Source organism: Bos indicus, chromosome 16 (genome assembly GCF_029378745.1).
Source record: "Bos indicus isolate NIAB-ARS_2022 breed Sahiwal x Tharparkar chromosome 16, NIAB-ARS_B.indTharparkar_mat_pri_1.0, whole genome shotgun sequence".
NCBI lineage: Eukaryota > Metazoa > Chordata > Mammalia > Artiodactyla > Bovidae > Bos > Bos indicus.
Genome location: NC_091775.1, coordinates 44,666,036 through 44,692,535, shown reverse-complemented (window position 1 = coordinate 44,692,535; position 26,500 = coordinate 44,666,036). Strand labels below are relative to the sequence as shown.

General features: G+C 49.9%; 2 protein-coding genes and 1 pseudogene across 15 annotated transcripts in view; 1 reads left to right on the top strand and 2 right to left on the bottom strand.

Annotated features, from left to right (window-relative positions):
* Positions 1-68: 68 nt before the first annotated feature.
* Positions 69-26,500, bottom strand: LOC139176394 (uncharacterized). 4 transcript variants are annotated; one of them, XM_070768263.1, is made up of 4 exons: positions 25,927-26,500; positions 24,906-25,073; positions 8,612-8,753; positions 69-710 (listed from the first exon to the last, which is right to left on the bottom strand). In XM_070768263.1, the coding sequence occupies exons 1-4, from the start codon at positions 26,297-26,299 to the stop codon at positions 677-679; spliced, it is 717 nt and encodes a 238-aa protein (XP_070624364.1). In that variant the 5' UTR covers positions 26,300-26,500; the 3' UTR covers positions 69-676. The 4 variants fall into 4 exon arrangements, 3 of the variants coding, with proteins under 3 accessions (XP_070624364.1, XP_070624365.1, XP_070624363.1); XM_070768264.1 differs by lacking the exons at positions 69-710; positions 8,612-8,753 and adding an exon at positions 12,926-15,159; XR_011560819.1 differs by lacking the exons at positions 8,612-8,753; positions 24,906-25,073; positions 25,927-26,500 and adding an exon at positions 1,410-1,588.
* Positions 708-26,500, top strand: part of PIK3CD (phosphatidylinositol-4,5-bisphosphate 3-kinase catalytic subunit delta) — a 61,929-nt gene continuing 36,136 nt past the window's right edge. For 7 of the 11 annotated variants that reach the window (XR_011560817.1, XR_011560818.1, XM_070768253.1 and 4 more), the window contains exon 1: positions 708-860. The gene's annotated coding sequence lies outside the window, so the exon portion shown is untranslated. Of the gene's footprint in view, positions 861-2,016; positions 3,276-3,514; positions 3,822-21,639; positions 23,083-25,945; positions 26,081-26,500 lie in introns of those variants that run through there. The other 4 variants (XM_070768251.1, XM_070768250.1, XM_070768248.1 and 1 more) reach the window with 4 other exon arrangements.
* On the bottom strand, positions 8,036-8,155 carry LOC139176558 (5S ribosomal RNA; annotated as a pseudogene).

The window sequence follows — 26,500 nt, the reverse complement described above, 5'->3', positions numbered from 1 at the left end:
TTAGGACCTTGATTTGATCGTTTTCTTTATTAAATAAAAACTGTCGACTTAAAAAAATAGTCACAACATAAAAGTCAAGAGTTATGTTTTATTTGGTGGGAATTTTAAGACGGCAAGCCTGGGAGACAGCATCCCAAGTAACCCTGAGAGAACTGCTACTGATAAAGTGGTGGTGGGGGGGTGGTGCGGAGGAGTGAAATTATATACAAGTTTGCAACAAGGGGCAAGTAGTCTGAACATCAAAAGATTATTATTAATTATGAAAAAACAGATATCTCAAGTTAAGGAATTTAGCACTTTTCTGTGTACGAAAAGATGCAAGAGCCTGGGCTTGCAGAAATCATTCCTTTCATATGCATCTCAGCTAGCGGAGCCAGAATCCTGCGTTTTTTCACATGCCCGCGCCCCGCCACCAATACCCCCAGCTCCTTAGAGCTGGTCTTTGAGAGCTTCATCCTTCTTCCTGGGCGCCCTCGGGGCTCAGATATTCACATTTGGAGGGCCGGAATCGCCGATGGCTGTGACATCTTTGTGTGTTGACACGGCAGGAAACACTCCACTTCTGGATACAGATATAAACTTGTTTTGAAGAAGGGCAAGGTGTAGCTTCCAGAGGCACCTGGGCTGACGCCCCTCCAGCCCGAGACGGAGGGGGGCAGGCGAGGCAGGCGGAGGGTTAGAAGAAGCGGCAGGAGGACCTGCTGTTTTTCCTGTTGCAAGTAAAAGGGAAACAAAGTGGGAAGTGGAGTGTGCGGGCTGTCAGCAGGCGGGGCGCCCCCACCGCGCCCCGCCTCCGTCCCTCGAGGCTCACTCGCGCCCAGCGCAGGAGCTCCCAGCGGCTGCCAGCTGCGCCCGGACGGGTAAGCGCTCACCTCCGGCTGAGTCTGGGGGGTGGGGGAGAGGACCGGGACCAGGGACTTCGGAGGACTTAGGGGGACCACGAAGAGACGGGGGACCGGCTTGTGGACGTCTCCCGGCGCGAAGAGCCGGTGCACCCGGGTCTTGTGCACCCGCCGGCGTCTAGCGAGCCGGGCGAGGGGGCGCCCCCCGGAACTTGGGCCAAGGTTGTGCGTGGGGTCGGGGCAGCCCCCGGAGCATCCTCCGAGAGAGGGGTGCACACAGCTCCCGTGCACGGGGACTGTATGCCCCGCGGAGCGGGACCGGGGAGGTCCCGGGCCCGAGGCGGGGTACGGGGTGCGCTCCCGCGGCAAGACAGCCTCGTATGCACCAGCCGAGCCCAGGGAATGACAGCGCTTAGCCGCGTGAGCCCTGCCCCGGGGGCTGGCGAGCGGGACCCGGGGCGCCCGGGCTATGCCGTGGGGTGCAGGCTACGCTCTCTACGGCGGTTCCGCCTCCCCCCACCCCCGCCCCGAGCTCCGGTCGAGCCTTGGGGAGAGGGGTGCACACACCTCCCCTGCGCCCTGGCCCGGTGCACCCTCCCCAGCCCCGGAGAGCGGGACCCGTGGCTGGAGAGGGGCCAGGGAAGGCGTTGCCGGGCGCTTGGACTTGCTGCAGGTCCTTCCCTCCGGCCCTGGCGGGGCTCGGGCCGCTGGCGCCGCTCACCGCGTGTTTACTGCAGCGGCGCGCCGAGACCAGCTCCGGATCTGCGGCTGGGTCCGGGTTACGGCGGCAAAACCGCCTTCAGCTTTGCATTTCCGGACTCTTTTTTTTTTTTTTTCTTTCTTTCTTTCTTTCTTCTTTTTAATACTCTTACCCTCAATTCAGCCTGAATGAGGCTGCTGCTGCTGCCTTTTTTTTTTTTTTTAATCGCGTTTCCTGTTTTTATTTAGGGTCCGTCCTGTGCACCCACTTTTCTGAGATCGAGGAGAGAGAGACCGGGGGAACTTTTTTGGGGACCGGGACGTGTGGGCGGGGGCACTGCTTTGCCGTCTGCGCCCTGAGCCCTGCTCCGGTGGGGAGATGGAGAGCCAGGAGAGGACTGATAGGAGGCGCTTCGGGAGGGGAAGCGAGTGGGGATGGGATTTCCGGGGTCGGAGTGGGGGACGCCGTGGGGCAGCCAGTGCCGGCGGCCCAAGTACCAGGTTCAAGCGCAGCACCCTTGGGATCTGCCCAGTTTGCATATGGAGCGGTCTGGAGCCGTTGGATGATTGGGCAGCTTTCATTTCGTTCAGGTGTCCCCAGGAAGGAGGGCGCTGTGGGTCTCGAACCCCACTGGACCATCAAATGGGGCTTCTTTCCCCCGGGGCTCCTGCAGAAACCCCGACAGACGCCACCCCCAGAAATGTCCTGCAAGCACGGTCACGCGTGTGTGAGATGTATGCCTTGGGGCAGGTAGCAGCTTCCTTTCCCAGGAATCTCCCCGGGAAAGGTTCACTGCTCCAGAGCGACTTTGAAACCGAGAACTAATACCACTGCTCACTTCCAGAGGGGCTGCACACCCACCGCTGGCGTGCCTGAGTGCCTCAGTGTTCTTCTCAAGTGAATGGTGCCATAGGGTTTTTTCCATGTATCTTCAGTTAACCAGGCGCTGAATGAGGGCTCCATTTGTACCGGAGGAAACCAAGGCTCAGCACAGTGAAAACTTGCTGACCCACACGTTTACAGTTAGCTGATCCAGAATCCTGGTTCCTTTAGACGCCAAAGCATTTAGTCATCTGATAGTGCTGCTGTTTGCAGATGAAGAAGAATGTATGTCGCCTAACAGTTTGCTTGGTGTTTGGACCTGGGATGTGGGGTGTCCTTTCAGAGCCAGAGTCTAAGGTACCCACCTGGATGCTTTCCTGTAAAACCTTGCTACCTTTACCCACCAGGTTTGAGGAACATGATAAGTGGGGGTGAAGATTCTTCTGATTTAGGAGGCTGCCAGCAAACACAAGGAGAGCAGAATAGAGCTTTCTCTTCTGTTCTCCCCAGAGCAGAAATCGCCAACCCCTTCACATTCCCATGTCCTGCTGTGGCTTAATGTCTTGATGGTGGGATTCTGTCCATCCTGGCTCAGGAGAGCTCTGACTAACACATACTGAGGTTCATTCTCTTCTGGTGCTTTCAGCAAAGTAGTGGAAAACACCCGGGGTGTGGGGGTGGGGTGGGAGGATGAGTATACTCTTAAAACCTAGTTGGCAGTTGCCAGTTCTAAAGACAAGCCAAGCTTACTTCCCCTCACCTCTCCACCCACCTTTAGAAACAACACTGCCAATACAGATGTTTCTGGACTTAGGGCAACTGCCCCAGAGGTCCTTCTGGCCATGCTGATGTCCCTTTCCGGCGGGACAATCTGCAATTTTGCTGCTTTAGTCCTTGCCCAGGAAGGACGGGTAAAGTACACCTTTGAATGATGCTTGGGGCTCCGTTCTTTCTCTTGCTTTATTACGGATCCCCCCGGGGGCCAAGGCTAAAAACAAGGCAGGCTGGCAGGGACAGTACCAGCCCCTGGGGGTGCTTACAAGGCAAGACAATCCATAAGTAGAGACCAGCCTCAGACCTGGTTAGCTTTGCTTTTGTGCCTATGTCAAGGGACATTGTGGGGTGGGGAGAGAATGGGGGAGTATGAGGGGTCAGTTCCTGCTTCACCTTGTTTTCCTTTAATTGCACAGTTAAAGGGAGAAGTGAATGTGCAACTTATGAAGCAATTCCCCTTTGGTTAGCTGATTTTTCAAAACCATTTTTTTTAGAGAGCACCTCCCTCCCTCCAGCTGCTTCTGTGGGTCTGATGGTGGGGCTTGGGGCCCCACCAAGTGTTTCCTTACCGTGGGACCTCAGAGGAGCTCTTTCCGCCACTCTCCAGAGGACAAACACTTTTCCCAGCCGAGCGGTTGGAAGGGCAGGACTGGAGGGCAAGGCTCCCAGGAGGGTCAAGGAAGGTCAGTGCCCCGCTGCCCCCGGGTCAGAGTCAAGACGCGTGTGGTAATTAGCCGCCAGCCCGTGGAGGGTGGTGGGAGCCTGACTGATTTGGGAGAAAGGAAAGCATCTTCATTTTGGGGCCACTGCTGGTGTTTCATAAATGACAAAGGTTGCAAAACTCCTCCTCTCTCCCTGCAGTTAATGCTAAAACTGAATTTTCTTCAACTTGGTTGGTGGAAATCCCCTGCAATCATATCAGAAATGCTGCCAGTTTCAAGGTGGGGGAAGAAAACAATTTAAAAAACTGGGGAGCCTCTCTCTTCACTCTTTTCCTTGCAGACAAATACTGACTTGCTTTGGATCATTGCAAAATCTGGCTCCCTCTCCCTTCCCTGGAGGCCAGCACAGCCCCTGGGGCCTGAGGTTGGTGCTGCCCTGGTGTGGCTTGTAGAAGTCTCCACTCCTCCCCATCAGAGGTGGTGACCTGACCCCCCTCAGAGAAGGGCTCCTGGGGCTTCTCCTGGAAATGGGTGTTTTCCAAGGCTGCTTACTTTCTGAGCTGAGAGGGAGAGTCCTCAGAGTGATGGGTGTGTCTGTTCCTAAAGTGGTATTTCAGTTCACTGTGTTTCACTCACTTTGGGGGAAATTGCTTTTTCCACTTAGAGGAAATGCCAGGAACGTGACAGTAAGTGGGGATGGGGGGATGGGCGAGGGGAGAGCTGCAGAAAGGGAGTAAGCTGCTTGAACTGGATTTTACTGTCTTGGAGGGATGCCGTATTGTTTCCCGTGGCTGTCAATAACAAATTCTTACAGTTTTTGTGGCCCAAAACAACACAAATGTATTCCGTCACAGTTCTGGAGCCCAAAAGTTCAAAATCAAGGTGTCTGTATGGCCTCCCTCTCTCCAGGGACCCCCCCACCTCTTCCAGCTTCTGAGGGCTCCAGCTGTTTTTGGCTTGTGGCAGCATCATCTGATCTCTGCCCCTGTGTTCACACGGCTCCTCCTCTCTGTCTTCTCCTCTTGTGTCTCTTAGAGGGACAGCTGTCATTGGATTTGGGGTCCACCTGAACAGTCCAGGATGAATTCATCTCAGGGTCCTTAATTACATCAGCAAAGACCCTTTCTACACAAAGTTAATTTTCCAAATAATTCATGGGTTCTGGGGATGAAGGCAGACATATCTTTAGGGGCCACCATTCAGCCAACTGCAGAAGGATGGGAGTGTGTTTCTTTGGTATTTTCTGGGGAAGGTTTGAGCACAGTCGTCTTTGCAGGGAATGGAACGCTTCCTACATCTGGGCCCTGTACTTTCCTGTGAGTGCAATCAGGCAAGGATTTCAGAGTCACCAGAGGTCCTGTAGTCACCAGCCTTCCTTCCGCCCTCCTGCTGCCCTCTCCCCAGCTTTGTGAACTGGCAGCCGCCTTAGAAGTTAGCTCTGCTGTGAGTAGCACCCTCCACAATCAGGGTCCCAAAGGCAGAAAAGAAAATTCCTGGAATTCAAAGGAACTGCCAAGAGACCAGGCTCTTCACCTGCAGGGAATTGTTTCAGCCCCTTTTAGTCTTCTCTGGTCCTACCTGACCTAGGACAACGCTTTCTCAGCTCAGGGCTCCCCACCTCTGTCTGGGGACACACAGCCCTTCCCATTTTGGAGTTTCCTCTCTTGAGCAGTTGTTGGACTGGCTCAGTTTTGTTGCTATGTCCCTATGTCCTCCTGAGCAGCCACCATTGTGAGGTGGGGTAGGATGGCGCTGGTGGTGTGGGAAGGGATTTGGGGAGCCCCATCCCTATTACTGAAGCTTGTAGGGATGGAAGCTCTCTGGAGGGGCAGGGCTCCTATTCCACCTCCCCATGTAGAATTGCAGAGGGGCATTGCCTTTTTTTCTGTTGGTTGTGAAATCTTGGAGACATGCTGTCTTCTCAATAGGGAAGCAGGTTCATAGCTGTGATGCTGAAACTTTAAGTCCTTTATACATAGGCGGGGTGGGGTGCAGAGGTGAGGGAGGAATTGCCATATGGAAGAAAAAGTACGTCTTTGGAGTCAACCAGACTTGATTTTAATCCCAATCACTTAAAAAAATTTTTTTTATGTGGACCATTTTTAAAGCCATTTATTGAATCTGGTACAGTGTTGCTTCTGTTTTATGTTTTGGTTTTTGGACCTAGAAGCATGTGGGATCTTAAGTCCACTACCAAGGATCGAACCCATACCCCCTGCGTTGGAAGGCAAAGTCCCAACCCCTGGACCACCAGGGAAATCCTTCCCAAACACCAGGCAAACCACAGAACCCTCGCAAGCCTCAGAGTCCCCAGTTTTAACAACTGGAATAGCAATTTTATCGCCAGTCTTGAGCATTTCATATAGTCACGTTTAAAGTGCCAGGCACACTTTTATGTCTGTAAAAGAGCTGATGTGTACAGGGTGTGTAGAACGTCTTGTGGGATTTTAGTTCCACGACCAGGGATGGAACCTGGGCCCTCAGAAGTGAAAGTGTGGAGTCCTAACCACTGGGCCACTTTTCCATTTTTTAACGTGCATTTTTAATTGTGACCAGTGTGCTGTGTGCCTAGTCTCTGTCGTGCTCGATTCTTTGCAACCCCATGGACTGTAGGCTGCCAGGCTCCTTTATCCATGTGGATTCTCCAGCAAGGATACTGGAGTGGGTTGCCTTGCCCTCCTCCAGGGGATCTTCCCAACCCAGGGATCGAACCCTGCATTAGGCATATGCTTTTTTACTTTAATTTTTATGTTTTAATTGTGGTAAAATATATGTAAAATTTACCATTTAGACCATTTTTTCAAGTGTATTTCATTCTGTGGCACTTAGTACATTCACATCATCATCAACTATCACTGCTGTCCATCTCCAGAATTTTTTTGTTTTGCAAAATTGAAACTCTACCCATTAAACGCTAATGCTCTCCCCACCTCAGCCCCTGGCAACCACCACTCAGCTTTCTATCTCGGAATTTGACTACTCTTGGTACCTGATACAGATGGAACCGCACAGTATTTGTCCTTTTGTGACTGGCTCGTTTCACTCAGCATCATGACCTCTGGATTCATCTGTGTTGCAGCATGTGTCAGAAGCCCCCCCCCCCCATTTTAAGGACTGAATAATATTCTATTGTACGGATGGACCGCATTTTGCTTATTGAGTCATCTGTCGACGGACACTTGGTTACTTCCACTTTGGGGCTATTGTGAATAATGCTGCTATGAATGTGGATGTTCAGAGATATCTGTTTGGGTCCTTGCTTTGAATTCTTTTGCCTATATACCCAGAAGCGTAATTGCTGGATCATATGATAATTCTATACTTAATTGTGTGAGGGGCAAATCATGTGCTTTTGTAATTTGCTTTTTTCACTTAATGGGGGCACGTACGTTAGCATTCCACATCACTTCATCACCTGGTTATCCTTTTATTGGCAGGATAAATATCCTAGTGCAGGGACACCATTACTTTCTCCGGCATCCTCCACTGCGGGACATTTATCTTGCTTCCAGGCACACACACACACACACACACCACTTTTGAAGCATTGTAACAGATATTTTCAGGCATCTGAATTTTCCTGTATTCAAGAATTATCATCAAAGGTATTGACCATTTTTATGGCTCGTGGAGCTAAATATTTTTCCAGGAAATATTGAATGAGTTTATCCCAGTGATATAGAATAGTTTCATGATGGCATTTAATAATATTGGTAAAAAATGTTTTACTAATTGGCTTAAAAGGTAGTCATCTTGAATTTTTTTTGCTTTATTTATTTATTTTGCTAATGAAGCTAAATAGCTTTCCTTTTGGTTGTTAGCTGTAGGTATAGCATGAGGTTTGCTGCAGTATAACATAGCAATTAAACCCTTGACCTCTAGAATTGGATGGAACTCTGGAATTTAAACTGTAGTTTCCCTACATTCCTGCTGTGTGACCTTGAGATTTCTTACCTTCTGTGATCCTCGGTTTCCTCTTCTGTTAAGTGAAGCTAATGGGACCTGTTCCTAGTGTTGTCTTAAGGATTAAATGAGATAAACTAGAAAATGAACGTCGCATATCATATAGTTGATACTCAGCCCACCAGGCTCCTCTGTCCAAGGAATTCTTCAGGCAAGAATACTAGAGTGGGTTGCCATTCCCTTCTCCAGGGGATCTTCCCCACCCAGGGATCAAACCTGGTCTTCCATATTGCAGGCAGATTCTTTACCGTCTGAGCCACCAGGGAAGCCCAAGCCTACAGCACCTGATATTCTCAGGCAATCTCCCATCCCAAGTACTAATCAGGCCCAATCCTGCTTAGCTTCTGAGATCAGACAAGATCAGGTGCATTTAGGGTGGTATGGCCATAGGAATGGGCTTCTCAGGCGGTGCAAGTGGTAAAGAGCCCACCTGCCAATGCAGGAGAGGTAAGAGCTGTGGGTTTGATCTCTGGGTTGGGAAGATACCCTGGAGAAGGGCAAGGCAACCTACTCCACTACTATTGTTATTATCATTATTTTATTTAACAAGTCTCCATTTACCCTCAAGATTAATCTTGTTACTACAGGGAGAGATGGTTTACGCTTAAGCCAAAAGGATTTGGGTTAAGCATGGGGATCCATTTTTCTGCTATAAAGGTAGACCATCAGCCCTTCTGTCAAAATGGACCTAGTCCCCAGCTGTCTGCCTGGATCTGGGTGTGAGCCTCCCTGGGGCAAATGCATGAACTGATGCTTGCTGAGAGGTATGGCGGGACGGAGGGGCTGCAGGACCCTGTGCTCTGGGGTCCCATCACCCCTGTAGCATGGAAATGAGGGTAAAGACTTACGAATGGTGGAGTCCAGAATTCATCTTGGTGATCGTTTCTGTCCACATCCAGTCGCTCCTTCTTGCGGTTTGGTCCCGCAGACGCAGGACCCTGGGGTAGCACCAGCGTGGGTTGCTGACCATGAAGCAGCCTTTTGCAGCCCCTTAGAGTAAAAAGTAAAGCTTCCTTAGTGGCTCAGTGGTAAAGAATCCTGCCAGTGTAGGAGACGCAAGAGACGTGAGTTCAATCCCTGGGTGGGGAAGATCCCCTGGAGTAGGAAATGGCAACCCATTTCAGTATTTTTGCCTGGAAAATCCCATGGACAGAGGAACCTAGTGGGCTATAGTCCACGGGGTCACAAAGAGTCGGACACAACAGCACAGCAGAGTGAAACGGCGTCCAAGCTCCTCTCAAGCGAGTGTCAGGTAGCCTCAGGTGAGGGTCGTCCATCCCACACACATTTGGTTTAAGCATGCATTTTCCTCTTTGCTGCTGACCTGTGTCTGAGGAGGATATCAATAAAACCAGGGTCTTGATCTCAAACAGCTTCATGAGAAATTTCTTCTAGTGGAAAAACCACCAAAAACCCCCCCAACTTTCCCTCTCACCTGTCCCTCTTAAAAAACGCCATTGAAAAACCTTTCTCATGTTTAGAGCCAATGAAAAGATGAGCAAAACCACACACTTGTTTCTGATGGTTCATGGGTCCAAAAGCCAGCTCACTGGGTTATGAATCTTTTTTCCCTATTGTGTGGTGTGACGAATATTTGAATAAATATTCACCTACTGTCACTGGGAAAGCAGTGCTCTATTTTTAATTAAGTGCACCCTGTGTCTTATATGAGGGAGCTTCATAAGATGTGTGAGGCTTAGTATTTCCAGTGGGAGGCACAGTGTTTGAGAATGAGTAAAGAGAAAGTCTAATGTTCATGTCAAAAGCAAGAGTTTAGGAACTAGAGGGAAGTTGAGATCTTGGCTTTCATCCTAAATGCTTAGTGACCTTGACCTCTCTGAGCCTCCGGATTTTCATCTGAAAATTGACATAACCGTATCTCTTTTATTGGATTGTCATGAGGATTAGAAATAAGGAAAAACCTGTATTAGTTTGGAATGAGCACTTCAAAAGTTGCTGTGTTTGCCACTGGATGAATGAATCTTTGCAGCCCACACTGTAGGACTGAATGGATTTTAAATGACAGGTATCTTTGTCATAAGTTGTTGAGGTTTGCTTTTGTGCTAAGGTTTATTCAACCACTATCCTTTTTTCTTTTTTTTTTCACTTTTTGGCTATGCTGCTTGGCATGTGGGATCTTAGTTCCCTAACCAGGGTTCAACTCTCGCCCCCTGCATTGAAAAACAGTGTGAAATCTTAACAACTGGACCACCAGGAAAGTCCCCAGTCACTATCTTATTTGATTCTCCCACAATGATCCTTTTGGAATGCACAGGGTGTGTGTCAGTAAATACCCCCATTTTACAGATAAGGGTTGGAATCGCTTTGCCCTTTGTTATCAGCCTGTTCCTCTCAGATGTGCCAAAGCCAGGAGGTTCTTTTTTTTTTTTTTTTTCCAGCTTTTTCTAACTGTTCAAGGTCTGGAGGAGCTCGGAGGACAGAGGCTGAGAGGGTGGAGGTGAAGCTTCTAGTGAGGTCTGCCATCAGGTGATCTTGGCCCCATCACCTGCAAGCTGCAGCAGCGAGATGGGGGTGCCCAAACGGGCAGGCTGCTCTGAAGGCAGCCATCCCAGGACAGCTTTCTGCTGCAGGTTTGTGGGAAAGTGGTTGGGAGATGGCTAGGCAGCTGGCCATGACCTTTACCCTTATGGACCTTGCTTCTCCAACTTTCCCACCCACTCCTCCCACCAGAGAGATGGGATTGTGACCCTAGCCTGCTGCAGCCCACCCCAACCATGACCTTGCTTTGAAGCTTCAAGTTTTATTTTTAATCCTAACAATAATTTTACATTCTATTCCTCAATAATCCATGTTTATTTTGCTGTTCCCCCTTACTTTTGAGTCAGATGGATGCTCTGGGAAGATGTTTATGTTCTTGCTGTGGCTTCCGTTATTCCCACCCCAATGTCTCCAACTACAGTTTGAAAAACAGATTAAGGCAAAATAGCGATTAGATTAGATGCAACTGTGATGAGATACCTAGCTTCTTAGGAGCACTTTAAAAAAAATTATTACTTTATTTGGCTGCACTGGGTCTTACTTGCAGCATGCAGGATATAGTTTCCTGACCAGGGATCAAACCCAGGCCCCCTGCATTGGGAGTGCAGACGCTTAGCCACTGGACCACCAGGGAGGTCCCATAGGAGCCCTGTTATCCTATGTGATTCATTGACTGATTAACTGAAACTTCAGTTTAGGTACATAATTATGAAAATGCTGCATCTCAAATCTAAGCATCTTAACTTAAAACATATCCCCGCGTACTGATGTGGGACTTCCCTGGCTGTTCAGTGGTTAAGACCCCAAGCTCCCGATGCCAGAGGATCTGGTCAGAGAACTAAGATCCCCCTTGTCATGCAGCATGCCCTCCTCCCACCCCCAAAAAAGTACATAGATGTACTGATGTGAGGCCAAGAGCTTTTGTTTGATTGGTTCGTCATTCTTAAGTAAGGCGTAGAATCCTTTGTCAATTCTCATTCTTCTCCCCTACCTTTTACAGTTGCTTTGCTCAGTCTCATTTAATGGAAACTTTGTTTTAGTGACTTGTCTTTACTGTTTTCTAAAGCACTCAATTCCATTTTCATGGAAACAGCTCTTTCTGGTCACACCCATATTTCATCCACTTATCCGCTGACCACACTGTGTAATTACAAAGGTGAACAGCTGGCATGGGTGTGCTTGGGCATAAGAACAGCTAAGTCTTTCAGAGACCAAACCTGCAGCCTGGTATCCTGAGTGGTCAGCACGATGAGACCATCAGTCAAGGTGTCTTGAAGAGGGAATGGTGAGCACAAATCCCCCAATTCTGCTACAGAGAGGTCGGGGGGCGGGGGAGATGGGGGAAGACGGCAGAATCACAGAGCCTGGGTGAGAGGCGAAGTTTGACCTAGAACTCCCATCTCAAAGACACCAGCCCCTCACCCTGAGGAGCACAACAAGCTCCAGAAAAGGGATCTTTCACACTAGTTTCTTTAGCAGTATTTATACCAATGAGCCTTGCTATTGGCCAGCTCTGAATTGCCACCTTAGTCTAGCTTGCCACATCTTTTAATAACAATAAAAACAAACACTTTTGTAGCACCTACTCTGTGCTACATAGTATTCTGGGCACTTTGAAAATACTAACTTATTTATTTATTTATTTGGCTACGCCAGGTCTTTAGTTGTGCATGTAGGATCTTGTTCCCCAAACAGGGATCGAACCCTTCTGCATTGAGAGTAAGAGTTTTAGTCACTGGACCACCAGTTGTTGTTGTTGTCAGTAGCTAAGTCGTGTCCTACTCTTTATGAAGCCACAGACTACAGCCCGCCAGGCTCCTCTGTCCTTCACTATCTCCCAGCATTTGCTGAAATTCATGTTCACTGAGTGTGTGATGCTATCTAACCATCTCATCCTCTGCCACCCACTTCTCCCTTTGCCTTCCATCTTTCCCAGTATCAGGGTCTTTTCCAATGAGTCAGCTCTTCTCATCAGGTGGCCAATGCACTGGAGCTTCAGCTTCAACAACACCAGGGAAGTCCCCCAAATACTAATTTCTTCTTTGAAGCACTCTCATGATCTGTGTTTTACAGAAGGGGGAACTGAGGCACAAAGAGGTTTAGTAACTTATCTAGGTATTACTCAGAAAGGAAGCGGCAGAGCTTGCTCCTCACCCCTGTCCTGTGCTGTCTCCAAATGTGCCCCCTTATTGCCCAGGAGGGGAACCTGGATCCCAGGTGGGAGGAGGGCTGAGGCCTCTGGGAGCCCATCAGCTGTGAAGAGGGTCATCCCCGCCCTGTTCTCACCGATTCCCTCTGTCTCCAGGCTAACTTGGGGTCCAGACAGCCTTTCTGTTCTTGCAGTCCTTGTCTCGGTGGAACTGGCCTCCTGGGTTCTGCTCCTCTACAGAGAGAGGTGCCAGGAGGATGCAGCTTCTGGTACCCAGCCCACCGCAGTCTGCCCAGGTAGTGCCCATTCAGCCCTCTGTCCAGCGGAAGCAGGGCCCGACCTCTGCAACCTCAATTTCTTCCTTGCCCAATTTCTTCCTTGAGCCTTTCGTGGGAAGTCCACCCAAGGGTCCTCAACCTAATGGGTGACACAGTCATGGCAACAGGACTCAAGTGTCTTCTTGACCCGTGGCCCAAATCTGGTTCCTCTGCACACCCAGGAAAGGGAGTATGGTTCAGTGGTGAGAGCAGGGCTCGGGGGTCAACCTGGTTCACGTCTGCCTCTCCCATCACTAGCTGTGCAACGTCACCTCCTCGAGCCTCACCCTCCTCCTTCATGAAACAGAAGGCCTGCCGTAGGGGCTTCTTGTGATGATTAAATGCAAAAACGGACGTAAGGCACCTAAAATGTGCTGGCTCGTGACAGGTGCTTAGTGATGGGGCGATCCTTGCTGTAGCCCCAGAGATGGGCTTGACAACTGATGAAGAGGCTGTTGTTGTTTTAATGTTTATGTATTTATTTGGCTTTGGCAGGTCTTAGTTGAGGCACACGCTGTCTTTATTTGCAACATGTGAACTCTTAGTTACAGCACGTGGAATCTAGTTCCCTGACCAGGGATTAAACCCGGGCCCCCTGCATTGACAGCATGGTGGCTTAGCCACTGGACCACCAGGGAAGACCTGCAGCTATTGTTTTGAACCTATCTGGTAGATTCCTGGGGAGAAGCAGCCTGGAGACCTGGAAGTAGAAGGAGACGTAGAGAGCATCTGCCAAGGAGAGGTGGAATGAGATAGGTGATGGAATGAGACGTTCAGAGTTCTCTGTGGTCCCTGAGGCTTACAGGTTGTCTTCAGATCTGGGGTTTCCTAACAACAGGAGAGAAGGACGTGCAAACCCGTGGCTGAGTGGGGAAGGAGGAGGTTGGAGGCTGAGCCTAGGGAAGGGAGCCTAGGAGAATGGAGTACACTGCCAAGTGGCTGAGACGCTTAGGAGGGGAAGCCATCTCCACTGCCACCCTGAAAGTGTGTGTGTGTGTGTGTGTGTGTGTGTGTGTAATTCGTTTGGGGTCAGGACAGGAGAGATGAAGTTGAGTTCGCAGAGTTGTTTTTTTATTTATTTATTTTTGTCTGTACTGGGTCTTCGCTGCTGCATGGGCTTTTCTCCAGTTGCAGCAAGCAGGGGCTACTCTCTAGTTGCGGTGTGCAGGCTTCTCACTGCGGTGGTTTCGCTTGTTGCAGAGCACAGGCTCTAGGTGCTCGGGTTTTGGTAGTTGTGGCATATGAGCTCGGTAGTTGTAGTTCCTGGGCACTAGAGCACAGGCTCAGTGGCTGTGGCACCCTAGCTTAGTTGCCTGATCCAAGGCATACAGGATCTTCCTGGACTAGGGATGGAATCTGCGTGTCCTGAACTGGCAGATGGATTCTTTACCATTGAGCCACCAGGAAAGCCCTGCAGTTTTAAAAGATATTAATTTCTTGGGGGTCTTGAGATTGGGGTGGTCTACATCTTCTGGATATTATAGGCTGTGATTTTCCTAGATTATGCATGTGCACATTTTTAATATGTGCTATATGTTTTATAAGTGTGTGTGTATACTATATATATTTAATTGCACAGAATCCATACAAGCTAGTTATGAAAAGTTTATAAATAAAACCTGCCCTACAGCTTCACTACTCAATGGTTTCTAACCTTTTTCAGATTTTTAAATCCTTTTTTTTTTTTTTTTGGCATGTGGGATCTTAGGTTCCCCAACCAGAGATTGAACCTGTGCCCCCTGCAGGGGAAGCCTGGATTCTTAACCACTGGACTGCTAGGGCAGTCCCAGATTTTAAATCTTTTTGAAAATCTGTTGAAAAATCACAGACCTTCTCCCCAGAAAAAAGCTCCTAGGAGACCATTTGTATGTATACTTTCATCAGGCTCACAGAGGTCCCCAAGTTTATCCTAGAGTCTGGGAGGGTGCGGTGAAGAGCTGTTTGGGTCCGACCGCCAGCTTCTGACTCTGAAACCAACCTCAGAAGCCAGAAAGAGACGAAAGATTCCGACCTCCCAGAGGCCTCCGTGAGACACACTTGCCCCACCATGTGTTCAAAGTCTGCTTTGAAGCTGTTTCTATTTCCAGTAAATCGACCACCTCTTAGATACTATGTACCAGTGTACTCGGTGCCGTTTAAGTCTTTTTCTTTGCTCTAAATTCACGGCTTGTTTTGCCTTTCATCCAGGACCGGCTTTCCTGCATCACTGGGTAACTCTGCTGTAGGATCGCCTCATTTGTGGAGGCCACTCTGTCCTTTAAGAAGTTGCAGCCTGTGGCTTTGTGGTCACCCCTTCTGCATGAAGGGCAGGTGGAGAGGCCTTCCCGGTAGAGCTGGGTGTCAACCATGCGTGGGTGGGATGGTCTGTAGGGAACAGGAAGTCAGGGCCATGTCCAGGCCCCAGATATTGGGCTCCAGGCAGCTTGAAACCCTGTAGGATGAGTACACAGACACCTTTTCACTGAATGGCAACGGTTAGCCTTCCTGAGACCTTCCCATGTCCTCTGGTCCAGGTATGAAGGGGGCCCCTCCACTTGAAGCACCCCAACGCTTTCCCCAGTCCTACGGGGGGCCAGCCTCCCTCGTGCCACTTCTGACTTGGGACAGTGACCTCACCTGGTTTCCTCTCCCACTTCTAGAACATAACAAGCTTTATTGAGATATAATTCACATGCCATAAAATTCTTTTAATGTACACAATTCAGTATTTTTTAATATAGTCACAGAATTGTGCAACCATTGCTTTAACCTGTTATAGAACATTTTTATCACTCAAAAAGAAATCTTGTAGCTGTTGTTCAGTTGCTAACTCATGTCTGACTCTTTGAAACCCCATGGACTGTAGCACGCCAGGCTTCCCTGTCCTTCACTATCTCCTGGAGTCCACCTGAACCCATGTCCATTGAATTGGTGATGCCATCCAACCACCTCCTTCTCTGTCACCCCCTTCTCCTGCCCTTGATCTTTCCCAGCATCAGGGTCTTTTCCAATGAATCTTCTCTTCTCATTGAGTGGCCAAAGTATTGGAGTTACGTTTTAATTATTCAAAAGCGAAACCTTGTATTCACTAGCAATCACTCTCCATTTCTCCTCAACCCCTTGCAGCCCTGGCAACCACTGCTCTACTTTCTGTTTCTATGAACTTGCCTCTTCTGGACATGTTATACACATGGAATCACACAGGATGTGGTCTTCTGTGTCTGGCTTCTTTCACTTGGCCTGTTGCCACTTCTTTAGGAATGTCTCTGACTCATTATTACAGTGGAGGAGTTGTTTGTACTGACTGTTCAGTCACAGGTATCGATGGAGCCTCTGCTATACTAAGCCTGGAGCAGGTGCTAGGCCACATAGTGAACACCGCAGCCATCAGTGTATTCGTTATCTACTGCTGTGTGACAAGTTACCCCAAAACTTAGCAGCTTAGGGCTTCCCTAGTGACTCAGCGCTAAAGAATCCACCTGCCAGTGCAGGAGACATGGGTTCGATCCCTGGTCTGGGAAGATCCCGCATGCTGTGGTCAACTAATCCATTGCTCCACAACTACTGAGCCTGTGCTCTAGAGCCTGGGAGCCACAACTACTGAGCCCATACATTGCAACTACTGAAGCCTTCGTGCCCTAGAGCCTGTGTCCCACAACAAGAGAAGCCACTTCAATGGGAAGCCTGTGCGCCACAACTAGAGAAAAGCCCCAGCAGCAATGAAGACCCAGCACAGCCAGAAATTAATAAATAAAATTATTAAAAATACAAAACAAAATGAAAAAAATTAGCAGCTTAAACAACAAATGCTATCTTACAGTTTCTGTGGGTCAGAAGCAGGGAGCAGCTGGGGCTGCAGGTGTAAGTGGCTGGAGATACCTGCCAAGGTTTTGATACCTCAGTTCCTTGCCATGTGGGCTTCTTCACAGGATAGCTTAAGTGCCTGTATAACTTGGTTGCTGGCTTAGCCAAGAGATAAAGATGAGAGAAAGATAAAAGATTAAAAAAAAAAAGACCAAAGATTGCCCAAGATTGAAGCCCCATGTTCTTTTATAACCCAATCTCCAAGGCGACCTGGCATCACTCTGCCATATTCTGTAGACCAACCATGCTGTAATATGGGTGTTGTTGTTGTTCAGTCGCTCAGCTGTGTCCGACTCTTTGTGACGCCATGGACTGCAGCATGCCAGATCTCCCTGTCCTTCACTATGCCCTGGAGTTTGCTCAGACTCATGTCCATTGAATCGATGATGCCATCCAACCATCTCATGCTCTGTCACCCCCTTCTCCTTCTGCCTTCAATCTTTCTCAGCATTAGGGTCTTTTCTAATGAGCTGGCTCTGTGCATCGTGGCCAAAGTATTGGAGCTTCAGCTTCAGTATCAGTCTTCCAATGAATGTTCAGGATCGATTTCCTTTAGGATTGACTGGTTTGATCTGCTTGCTGTCCAAGGGACTCTCAAGAATCTTCTCCAGCACCACAGTTCAAAAGCATCAAATATGATTGGGGGCTCCACAAAGGTTTGAATACCAGGAGGGGCAAGTATCTGGGTATAGTTTCAAATAGAGAGAGGTCCTTAGGAAATCCAGGACCCCGTTGGCTCCTTCGTGAAGGGCTTACAGTGCTGACTCTGAATGAATGTTGGGTCAGCCCTGAGTTCTCTGGATGCCGTTCTCTCTTGAGGCCTCTTCCCTTCCTCCCTACTCTGTATTTCTGATTAGGGAGCTTGAATGTAATTACATTGTACTTGTTTCTACCAGATTTACCCACTTCTGTTAGAATATATTTTACAGACTTCTTTCTCCAGGTATCTGTAAATTCTGTTTGCATTTCTGTCGATGAGTGAGCCAGTTCTTGAATTTCCTTTCATTCTTGTCATCAAAAAGGGGTGTTCAATAGAACAGGCCTAGGACCCACCCCCTTGGTTTTGACCACCTCCCAGCGGGGCACTGGGTCATACCACCTAACAGTTGCAGAGACCCCTCATTGCAGGTGGCCTATAAGATCGCCTGTTTTAAATTTTTCATTTACTTCTCTGGCTGTGCCTGGTCTAGTTTCAGCATGCAGCATCTTTTAGTTGCTCCATGTGAACTCTTAGTTGCAGCATATGGGATCTAGTTCCCTGACCAGGGATTGAAGCTGGGTTCCCGGCATTGGGATCATGGAGTCTTAGGCTCTGGATTACCAGGGAAGTCCCCCATAAGATGGTCTTGAGGGGTGGGCTTGGGTCACAATAAAATGGGCACAATGTGTGTGTCCTGTCGCTCAGTCCTGTCCAGCTCTGTGCAACCCCATGGACTGTAGCCCGCCAGGCTCCTCCATCCATGGGATTCTCCAGGCAAGAATACTGGAGTGGGTTGCCATTCCCTTCTCCAGGGGATCTTCCCGACCCAGGGATCGAACCCAGGTCTCCTGCTATGCAGGCAGACTCTTGACTGTCTGAGCCACCAGGGAAGCCCCAAATGGGCACATATCATGCATTAAAAAATTGAGACAGTTCAGTGGTTAAGACCTCGGGCTTGCAAGGCAGGGGGTGTAGGTTCCATCCCTGTTAGGGGAACTGAGATCCTACATGCTCCAAGGGGTGGTCAAAAAAAAAAAAAAAAAAAAATCCAGCCTAGTGTCCTATAAGAGGCAGATGATTCGCTGTGAGAAGCAGCTGAAGCAGCTTTAGTTGTTGGTCTTGTGGTTTCAGCTTCCTGCTCTGCCATTTACTGTGTAGGTTTGGGTAAGTCTTGGGCCCCAGTTTCCTTAAGGAGATGATGATAATAACTACCTTGTGGGGTTGTTTTAGGACTTAATGAGATAAAGTTCCAGGTACGCATTGCTGCACGAATCACACTGGATTTAGAGCTATAAAGCAGCAACTGTTTTATTATAAGCATGGATTCTATGGGCCAGGAACTCAGATAGGGCTTGACAGGCCAGCTTGGGTGTGTTTTGTGATGTCTGGGGTCAGTGGGGAAGGCTCTCAAAGGTCAGCTGATTACTTGAACACCTGGGGGCTGGAATCACCTGGAAGTTTCTTCCTTTAAAAAAAATTTTTTTTAAGGTTATGTATTTTTTTGGTTGTGTTGGGTCTTAGTTGCAGCACATAAGATCTTTGTTGTGCGGGATCATTCACTGCAGTGCTTGTCTAGCTGTGGTGCACAGGCTCAGTAGTTGTAGTGCACAGCCTAGTTGCTTCTTGGTATGTGGGCTCTCAATACCCCAACCAGGGATCAAACCCACGTCCCCTGCATTGCAAGGCAGATTCTCAACCACTGGACCAATAGGGAAGTTCCACCTGGAAGTGTCTTCACTCCTCCAGTTGCCTGGATGGGGCTGACTCGGAGGCTGGGCTCCTATGGGACTGTCAACCCGAGTGCCTACACTGGCTTCTCTTTCTAGCTTGGGCTTCCTCACAGCATGGTGGCTCTGGGCCACACTTTCCTGATGGTCAGAACTCTGAGAACAAGCATTGCTGCTTGACTCCAGACCTAGCTGGAAGCCATTTATGGCCATTTATGGGCTCAGCTCTGAAGTCATTCAGCATCACTCCTACTATATACTCTTGCTCAAGGAAGTCAAAAGGCCACCTAGATAGATAGATAGATAAATATATATATATATATTTGCCACACCATGTGGCATGTGGGATCTTAGTTCCTTGATCAGGGATCAAACTTGTGCCCCCCTGCAGTGAAAGCACAGAGTCTTAACCTCTGGACCGCTAGGGAAGTCCCCCCGACCCAGATTTAAGGGAAGAAGACATACCAATAGATGCCTTTCCTATGAGGACTGGCCACCATGTTTTAAAAGCTTCATGGTAAATTTGAAAACATTTAGCACAATGACTGGCGTGTTGTATGGGCCAGAAAATATTAGCGGCCGTTCCCTCTGCTGTATCTCTCAGTACTGACTGCTGCGGATCTTATTGTGTGACTTGCACAAGCCCTCTGCCCCCTATCTTAAAGAAACAATCTTAAGCTGCAGCCTTGCAGATATGTTAAAGTCTAATATTGCCAGATTCATTCATTTTACCATTTTCAAGTTTGGACCCAACTTTTAAAAATTCCCTGGCTCTTGGGTGAATTTTCTTACCCTCGCGGCTTCTCAAATGCATCTAGAGTTTTCACAAGAAGCTTCGAGAAGGTCAGTTTCCTGAGTCCCCAGGGTGTCTTTCATGTTCTTTGATGTGTGATTCACACAATCCGCTGTTGTTCCAGGCACCCTGTTTATCCCCTTACTCTAATTTTCTCGGAATGAAAATTCACAACTGACCTTTTCCCACAAACAGAGGAATAATTTTTCTACTCTAAAGTGTATAAAAAAATCTGTGACATCCTGTCCTTCCACAAGAATCACATGCTAGAATTGGAAACCTAAGACTCACAGGAAACCACGGTGGAAAACAGGGTATAACCAGGTGCCCACCGCGAGGCCTGGCCAGAAGCCCTCAACCTGTGCTGTCCCAGTGCTCCTTACCTCCACTTGCCACGCTGACACTGTCTGCTAGATCTTCCTCTTTTTTATTTAGTTTTGTTTTTGGCTGCACAGGGTCTCTGTTGGTTTGCACAGGCTTTCTCTAGATGCGGCGAGTGGGGGTACCTCTTGGTTGCAGCCTGCAGGCTTCTCGTTGCGGTGGCTTCTTCTGTTGTGGAGCACAGGCTCTAGAGCCTGTCGTTGTGTAGCTCAGCTGTGTAGCTCAGTAGTTGTGGTGCATGGGCTTAGTTGCTCTGTGGTAAGTGGAATTCTCCCAGACCAGGGATCGAACCTGTGTCCCTTGCATTGGCAAGCAGATTCTTATCCACTGCACCCCCAGCGAAGTCCTGCAGGATCTTCTTTTTACCAAAGAAACAGCTCTGGAGAGATCAGGAAACTCATCCAAATCCTGGTCTAACTCCGGGGCTGGCGCTCCCACGTCTCACCAGGAGACCCTGCAACCAAGAATGCTTTCGGTTGCATGTGTGCTCAGTCACTTCAGTCGTGTCTGACTCTTTGTGATCCTATGGGCTGTAGGCCGCCAGGCCCCTCTGTCCATGGGATTCTCCAGGCAAGAGTACTGGAGTGGGTTGCTATGCCCGCCTTTGAGGGATCTTCCCAACCCAGGAATTGAACCTTTGTCTCTAATGTCTCCTGCATTGACAGCTGGGTTCTTTACCACTAGTGCCACCTGGAAAGCCCACTTTTGGGTTGACACTTGTCAGAATGAGCACTGCACACATGACCATCATTTTTAAAAATCTGTGCCTCCCCTCCCTTAATGCCCCTCCCCTCGAGGTCACAGACTCTGGAAGCCTCAGCTCAGGCAGACTTTTTTGGTCTAAGCTTGGGGAATTGGCAAAAGAAAGAAACAAGCTTCAAAATTCTAATTAACTTTGCTTTTTAACTACAGATGAACCACTTTTTGAGTGATCTGGGGGTGAGAGTCTCAAAGATTAATGAAAATCTGTAAAAGTGGCAGGAGAGCAGGAGGCAGACACTCCTGTAATTACGTTCCTTCATTCCTTGTGCTTAGAGAGTAAAGAGATCAAGGGAACCGAAGGATGGGGGAATTATGTGAATAATCGTGGAGGGACTTCCCTGGCAGGCTGGTGGTTAAGACGTGGTGCTTCCATTGCAGGGGGCTTGAGTCCAGTCCCTGGTTGAGAAACTAAGATCCCATCTGCTTCACGGTGCGGCCAAAAGTAAATAAATAAACAAATTTAAAAAACAAAACAAAACTGTGGAAACTGTCTCCTCCTTTTGAGGAGGATTATTTTCCAGAATCATCTTGTTTTTCCTAATAGAACTTAAAACAAGCATTTAACTTTTTTTTTTTGGTTGTTAGTTTCATCTTTTTTTTTTTTTTTTTTTTAGTATAGCCTTTCTTGTCTTAGCCCTACTCAACTTTCTTTTTTATATATAATACAACTGTGTCCCTTTAAACAAAAATTATTTATTTATTTTTGTTGCTCTAGTTATGGTGCTGGGTCTTTGTTGCTCTAGTTATGGTGACTGGGGGCTCCTCTCTAGTTGCGGTGCTTGGGCTTCACATTGCAGCGGTTTCTCTTGTTGCAGAGCATGGGCTCTAGGGCATGTGGGCTCAGTACCTGTGGCTCACAGGCTTAGTTGCTCCATAGCATGGGGGATCTTCTGGGACCAGGGATTGAACCTGTGTTTCCTGCATTGGCAGGCGAATTCTTTACCACTGAGCCACCAGGGAAGTACTCCTACTCAGCTTTCTTATCTGACCACATCTAAAAATGCTATAGAGAAAGAAAAATAATTTTCCTTCTACCCTTCTAAGTTCCTGGCTGAGACCCCTCCTACCTGCCCTGTAATAAAAAGAGTAACAGGAGAAAAACAAATTTAAATACATACATATGTACGAAAGCCCCCCCTCCAAAGACAGGAGACTCACAGAAGACACCAGATTTCTTTGTCTATACCTTTAAGACAAAGAGACAGTTTATGAATTGACAAGACAAGGGGTTTGGGCTAGGGGTGGTAAGATGGTGAAGAAGTTAACAAGGTCTGCTTATACAGCCTCCATCTGTCCATGCTCGTGCTCAGTCATGTCTGACTCTTTGCAACCCTCTGGACTGTAGCCCACCAGGCTCCTCTGTCCATGGGATTTCCCAGGCAAGAATACTGGAGTGGGTTTCCATTTCCTCCTCCAGGGGATCTTCCCAGCCCAGGGATCAAACCCACGTCTCCTGTGTCTCCTGCCTTGGCAGGTGGATTCTTCACTTGACCTGTCAAGGAAGCCCCTTGCCCCTAAATTCCCTGCCTCTGGTGATTTAGGGATGTCTTTTTCCCCTTGGTGCAGGGAAGGTACCTTTCACGTGGAAGATTTATTTCCTGGTTTTAGGGGACAAAGAAGGTTCAGAGTGTCCTTTTTGCACTGGCTGTTTCTCAACTCCTTTTAATGTCAAATAATCAATATGCCAAAGTGGCATATCTGGGGTTGACATACTCTGAGCCCTTGCAATGCTGAGGGCCAGGTTTGAAAAGGGAGAGACAAGCAGAATTCCAGGAAGGTTGAAGGTTGGGATATGTGTGGGCAGCAGAGAGAAGCTGACATTTCATCACAGTCAGCTTACGTAGAAATGTCAGGACAGGGCGCAGAAGGAGTGACTGACTCATGGAGCAAATCCTCTTCCTCTTCCAGGCCTGCTGAATGTGACAAGGGGCTCTTGCAGGTGGGACCAGAGGCTCATCTGATCTCTTGCTGCAAGCTCAGGAACTTATAAAGAGGAGATGGCTGGATGGCATCACTGACTCAGTGGACATGAGTTTGGGCAGACTCCAGGAGTTAGTCAAGGACAAGGAAGCCTGGTGTGCGGCAGTCCATGGGGTTGCAAAGAGTTGGACTCGACTGAGCAACAACAGCAACAGCTTTTGGCAATAGGTAGTAGAGAAGTGGGACTCTAATTTCCTTATTCTTTATAACAATGGTGAAACTAACTTATTGATCCACCTAACTAATTTCTTTATGGTGGTCTGGTGGTGGTGGTTTAGTCGCTAAGTCATGTCCGACTCTTGCGACCCCGTGGACTGTAGCCTGCCAGCCTCCTCTGTCCATGGGGATTCTCCAGGAAAAAATACTGGAGTGGGTTGCCAATTCCTCACTTATATTTCAGAAAGGAGTTAATGTATCCGAACTTGGAACCAGATCGGACACTTTGATTTTTCTTCCCTCTCTGCCACTAACTACTGGGTTGCAGATCTCTGTGAGAGAAAACATGTCTGAGCATTTCATATACCACACACCAGGCACTGTCCTAGAGACTTTCCACATGTCTGTATTAATTCACTTAATTATCTCCCAAACAGCTGATTGCATGCTGTATCTTTCTAGAATTTGTCAGTGCAGTTCCAGGACATTTGTAAATACATGCGGGATGACTTCTGTGACTTTTGCCATTTCAAAGAATCCTGGGTTTTTCTCCTGGCTCCAGAGGAAAATAATACCCTCATTTGAACATTGTTAATGGGGACCTTGCTTTGAAGTTGACTTTCAGTCAAACCCAGGCTGGAGAGAAAGGAAGTCTGCACCACAGGGCCCCTAGGGAGAAGGGCACCCACGGTGCCGATGGGACCCGCCAACACCTGTCAGCTACTTGGAAAATCTCTTCTGTTGCCTGGCCTTAGGGGGTCATTATCCTTTCCTGGTTGAGGCTTGTTAGGGATACTACCCCTCCCCAGTCAGGATGCCTGTCAGAGAACCCCTCCCTGCATGTTTGCCCATCCAAAGTCCAAGTGTGACCCTGAGGCTTATACTTCATCCTGGGAAACCCCGATTCTGTGCATTAAGGGCGGTCCTACCGACCTCCGCCCCTGCCCCCACTGGGAACGCCTCTCTCCTCGGGGTGAGTCCAGGTCCCATCCACGAGCGTACTGTCTGGGGCTGCAAGGAGGAGCAGGAGTGGAGGTGGAAGCTTGCCAGTGGCGCCCTGGGTTGGGTGAGGGGTTGTTCCCACCCAGCGGCCAGGCTCCGCCCTCTCCAGTGATTGTCGGCGAAGTGCACAGCTCGCAGCGCTGTGTGGATAAAGAGTGCGGTTCAGTGTGAATGCGCACTAGTGCGTGTGTGTCTGTGGTCTCCGCGGCTGTGTGATTGTGGGTTGACATACAGTAATTATGTGAGTGTGTGTTTGTGTGTGTACCTTCGGTCCCTGAGTATTTGTACAGGTTTATGTGACTTTGAGCATAATTGTGTGTGTCAGTTTATGTAGAAGAAGGAGAAGGAAATGGCAACCCACTCCAGTATTCTTGCCTGGAGAGTCCCATGGACAGAGGAGTCTGGCGGGTTACAGTCCATGGGGTCGCAAAGAGTGGGACACGACTTAGCGACTAAACCACCACCACCATATGACTTTCCGCATCATTGTGTGTCAGTTTACGTAACTGTGCCCGAGTGTGTGTGTATGTGTGTGAACGTGCATGCGAGTGTACGCATGTGTGACATCCGGTGACGGGATACCGAGGGAGATCCTCCTATCCTGAACCCCTTCTCTTCACCCACGGCCCTGACAGGGGTGCTGGGGACAGTACGCAGAGATCGCCGAGAGCCCCGGGGCTTCCCAGGACTGGTTCGCCTGGTCCGCGCATACCAGGCTTCTTCAAGATTCCAGGGAACTTCTGTTGGAGTGTTTCTCCTGCCCTTTTCCCAGGCTCTGGGATGGAGGGAGGCTCCTTGGGCTCGGACAGGCGGGCCTCCCTTGGGCGCCTCACCTGGAACCCTCGGTGGAGGTGGAATGCCGCTCAGGCCGCTTTCTTCCGCCCCAGGGGTGGGACACGCTGGGGTCACTCTGAACCTCACACTCTCCTCCGCCGTTTGCGCTCCACTGTGGCCGAGGTTGAAGTTCCGGGCGATGAACTCCAAAGAGCATTCGAGGGGACCTGGGACGTTGCAGGGCAAGAATTGTATGAACCTGGTACCTATCCAAAGTGGTCCTAAAGCTCTAAGAGGCTGTGGGATTGGGTGCGGAAGTGTGTGTGTGTGGTGGGGGGTGGTAGTGAGGTTCCCTGCCCTCCGAGATTCTGCATTATTTACAACTGGAAGGAGAACAATGCCCACCTTACAAGGTGATGCCTGGATAGCATCTAGAACGAAGTGCGTGGGGATTACCGCGCTGTCTCAGACAGGCTCTGCCTGCACGCTTAGTTCATCTTAATGAATAGATGTATCGTGACAGTCCCGAGTTAACCCATTTATTTTCTAAATGGGACTTGTGAGAGGAACTCCGATGGAAAGGGGGGCCCAGCGGCTGGACAATAGTCCGCGCACTGGATTTGAGCCAGTTTACTCTGGTGACCCAGGCTCCTGACAAGTGACACGGGCCCGGTGCCCCGCCCTTTCTGATGATTCCCTGGGAACCCGAGCTGTCTGGCGGACGGCCCTCCCTCGCTCACTTTGCAGGTGGCATTTTCTATCCTCTGGTTACCGGCAGAAAGGGGGGCCGGAGGCAGCGAGCGCAAGCTGTCAGGGGTCCCCGAGCTCCAGGCGCAGCCCCACCCGCCCGCGGGGAGCAGCGGGGCTCGGGGAGGATTTGCGGCGGCGTCCGCAAGGCGCAGAGCGCACGTCTGCGCTCCAGAGCTTCGCCCAGCTGGGACTGTGAGAATTTGCCGACAGTGCCCGCGCCTCGGCTGGCCCCGCCCCGCCTCCGGGACGCCCCGCCCCCTGGCCCTGCCCGCGCCCGCCCGTTGTCCGGGCCCCGCCCAGGGCCGCGCCCCTCGCGGATGCCCCGCTCACCGGCTCCGCGCCGCGGGCCTGCCCTCAGGCCCCCGCGGGCTCCGCGCCGCCGCCCGGAGGCTCGCGCCCTCCCGTCGCTCCGGGACCCGCCCGCCGCGTCCCCTGGGCAACAGTCTCCAGGGAGACCGGGCTCCGCCCCCGGCACCAACACCCGGTACGGAGCCCACCTGTGCGGGCGTCTGCGGGGTCCGAGTGCCCCCCGGTCACGCCCCACCCCGCCCAGCGCCGGGCTTTGTCCGCGAGGGGCGATCCCGTTCCGGGGGTGCGGGGGCTGGGGGAGGAGAGCGCGTTCCGGGGCGCACCCGACCCCGCTGCGGAGGCCGAGGCAGCGGGCCGAGCTCGCGTTGTGCTTCTCTGGCGTGGACTGGTTCATAGTCTCCTTTTCCCGTTTTATTGCCTCCCTTTGATGCCTCCGGGGGGCCGGGAATCCGGGGTGTCCCGCTGCCGCCCTTGGTGGGAATGAGCAGGGCCCTCCGCCGGGCTCCGGACGGGGACGCGCGCCTGTTCAGGGCAAGATGTTTACTTGTCAGGGACCGAGCAATAGCCGCGCGCGCCTTCCCCTCCCCCTGCCCCC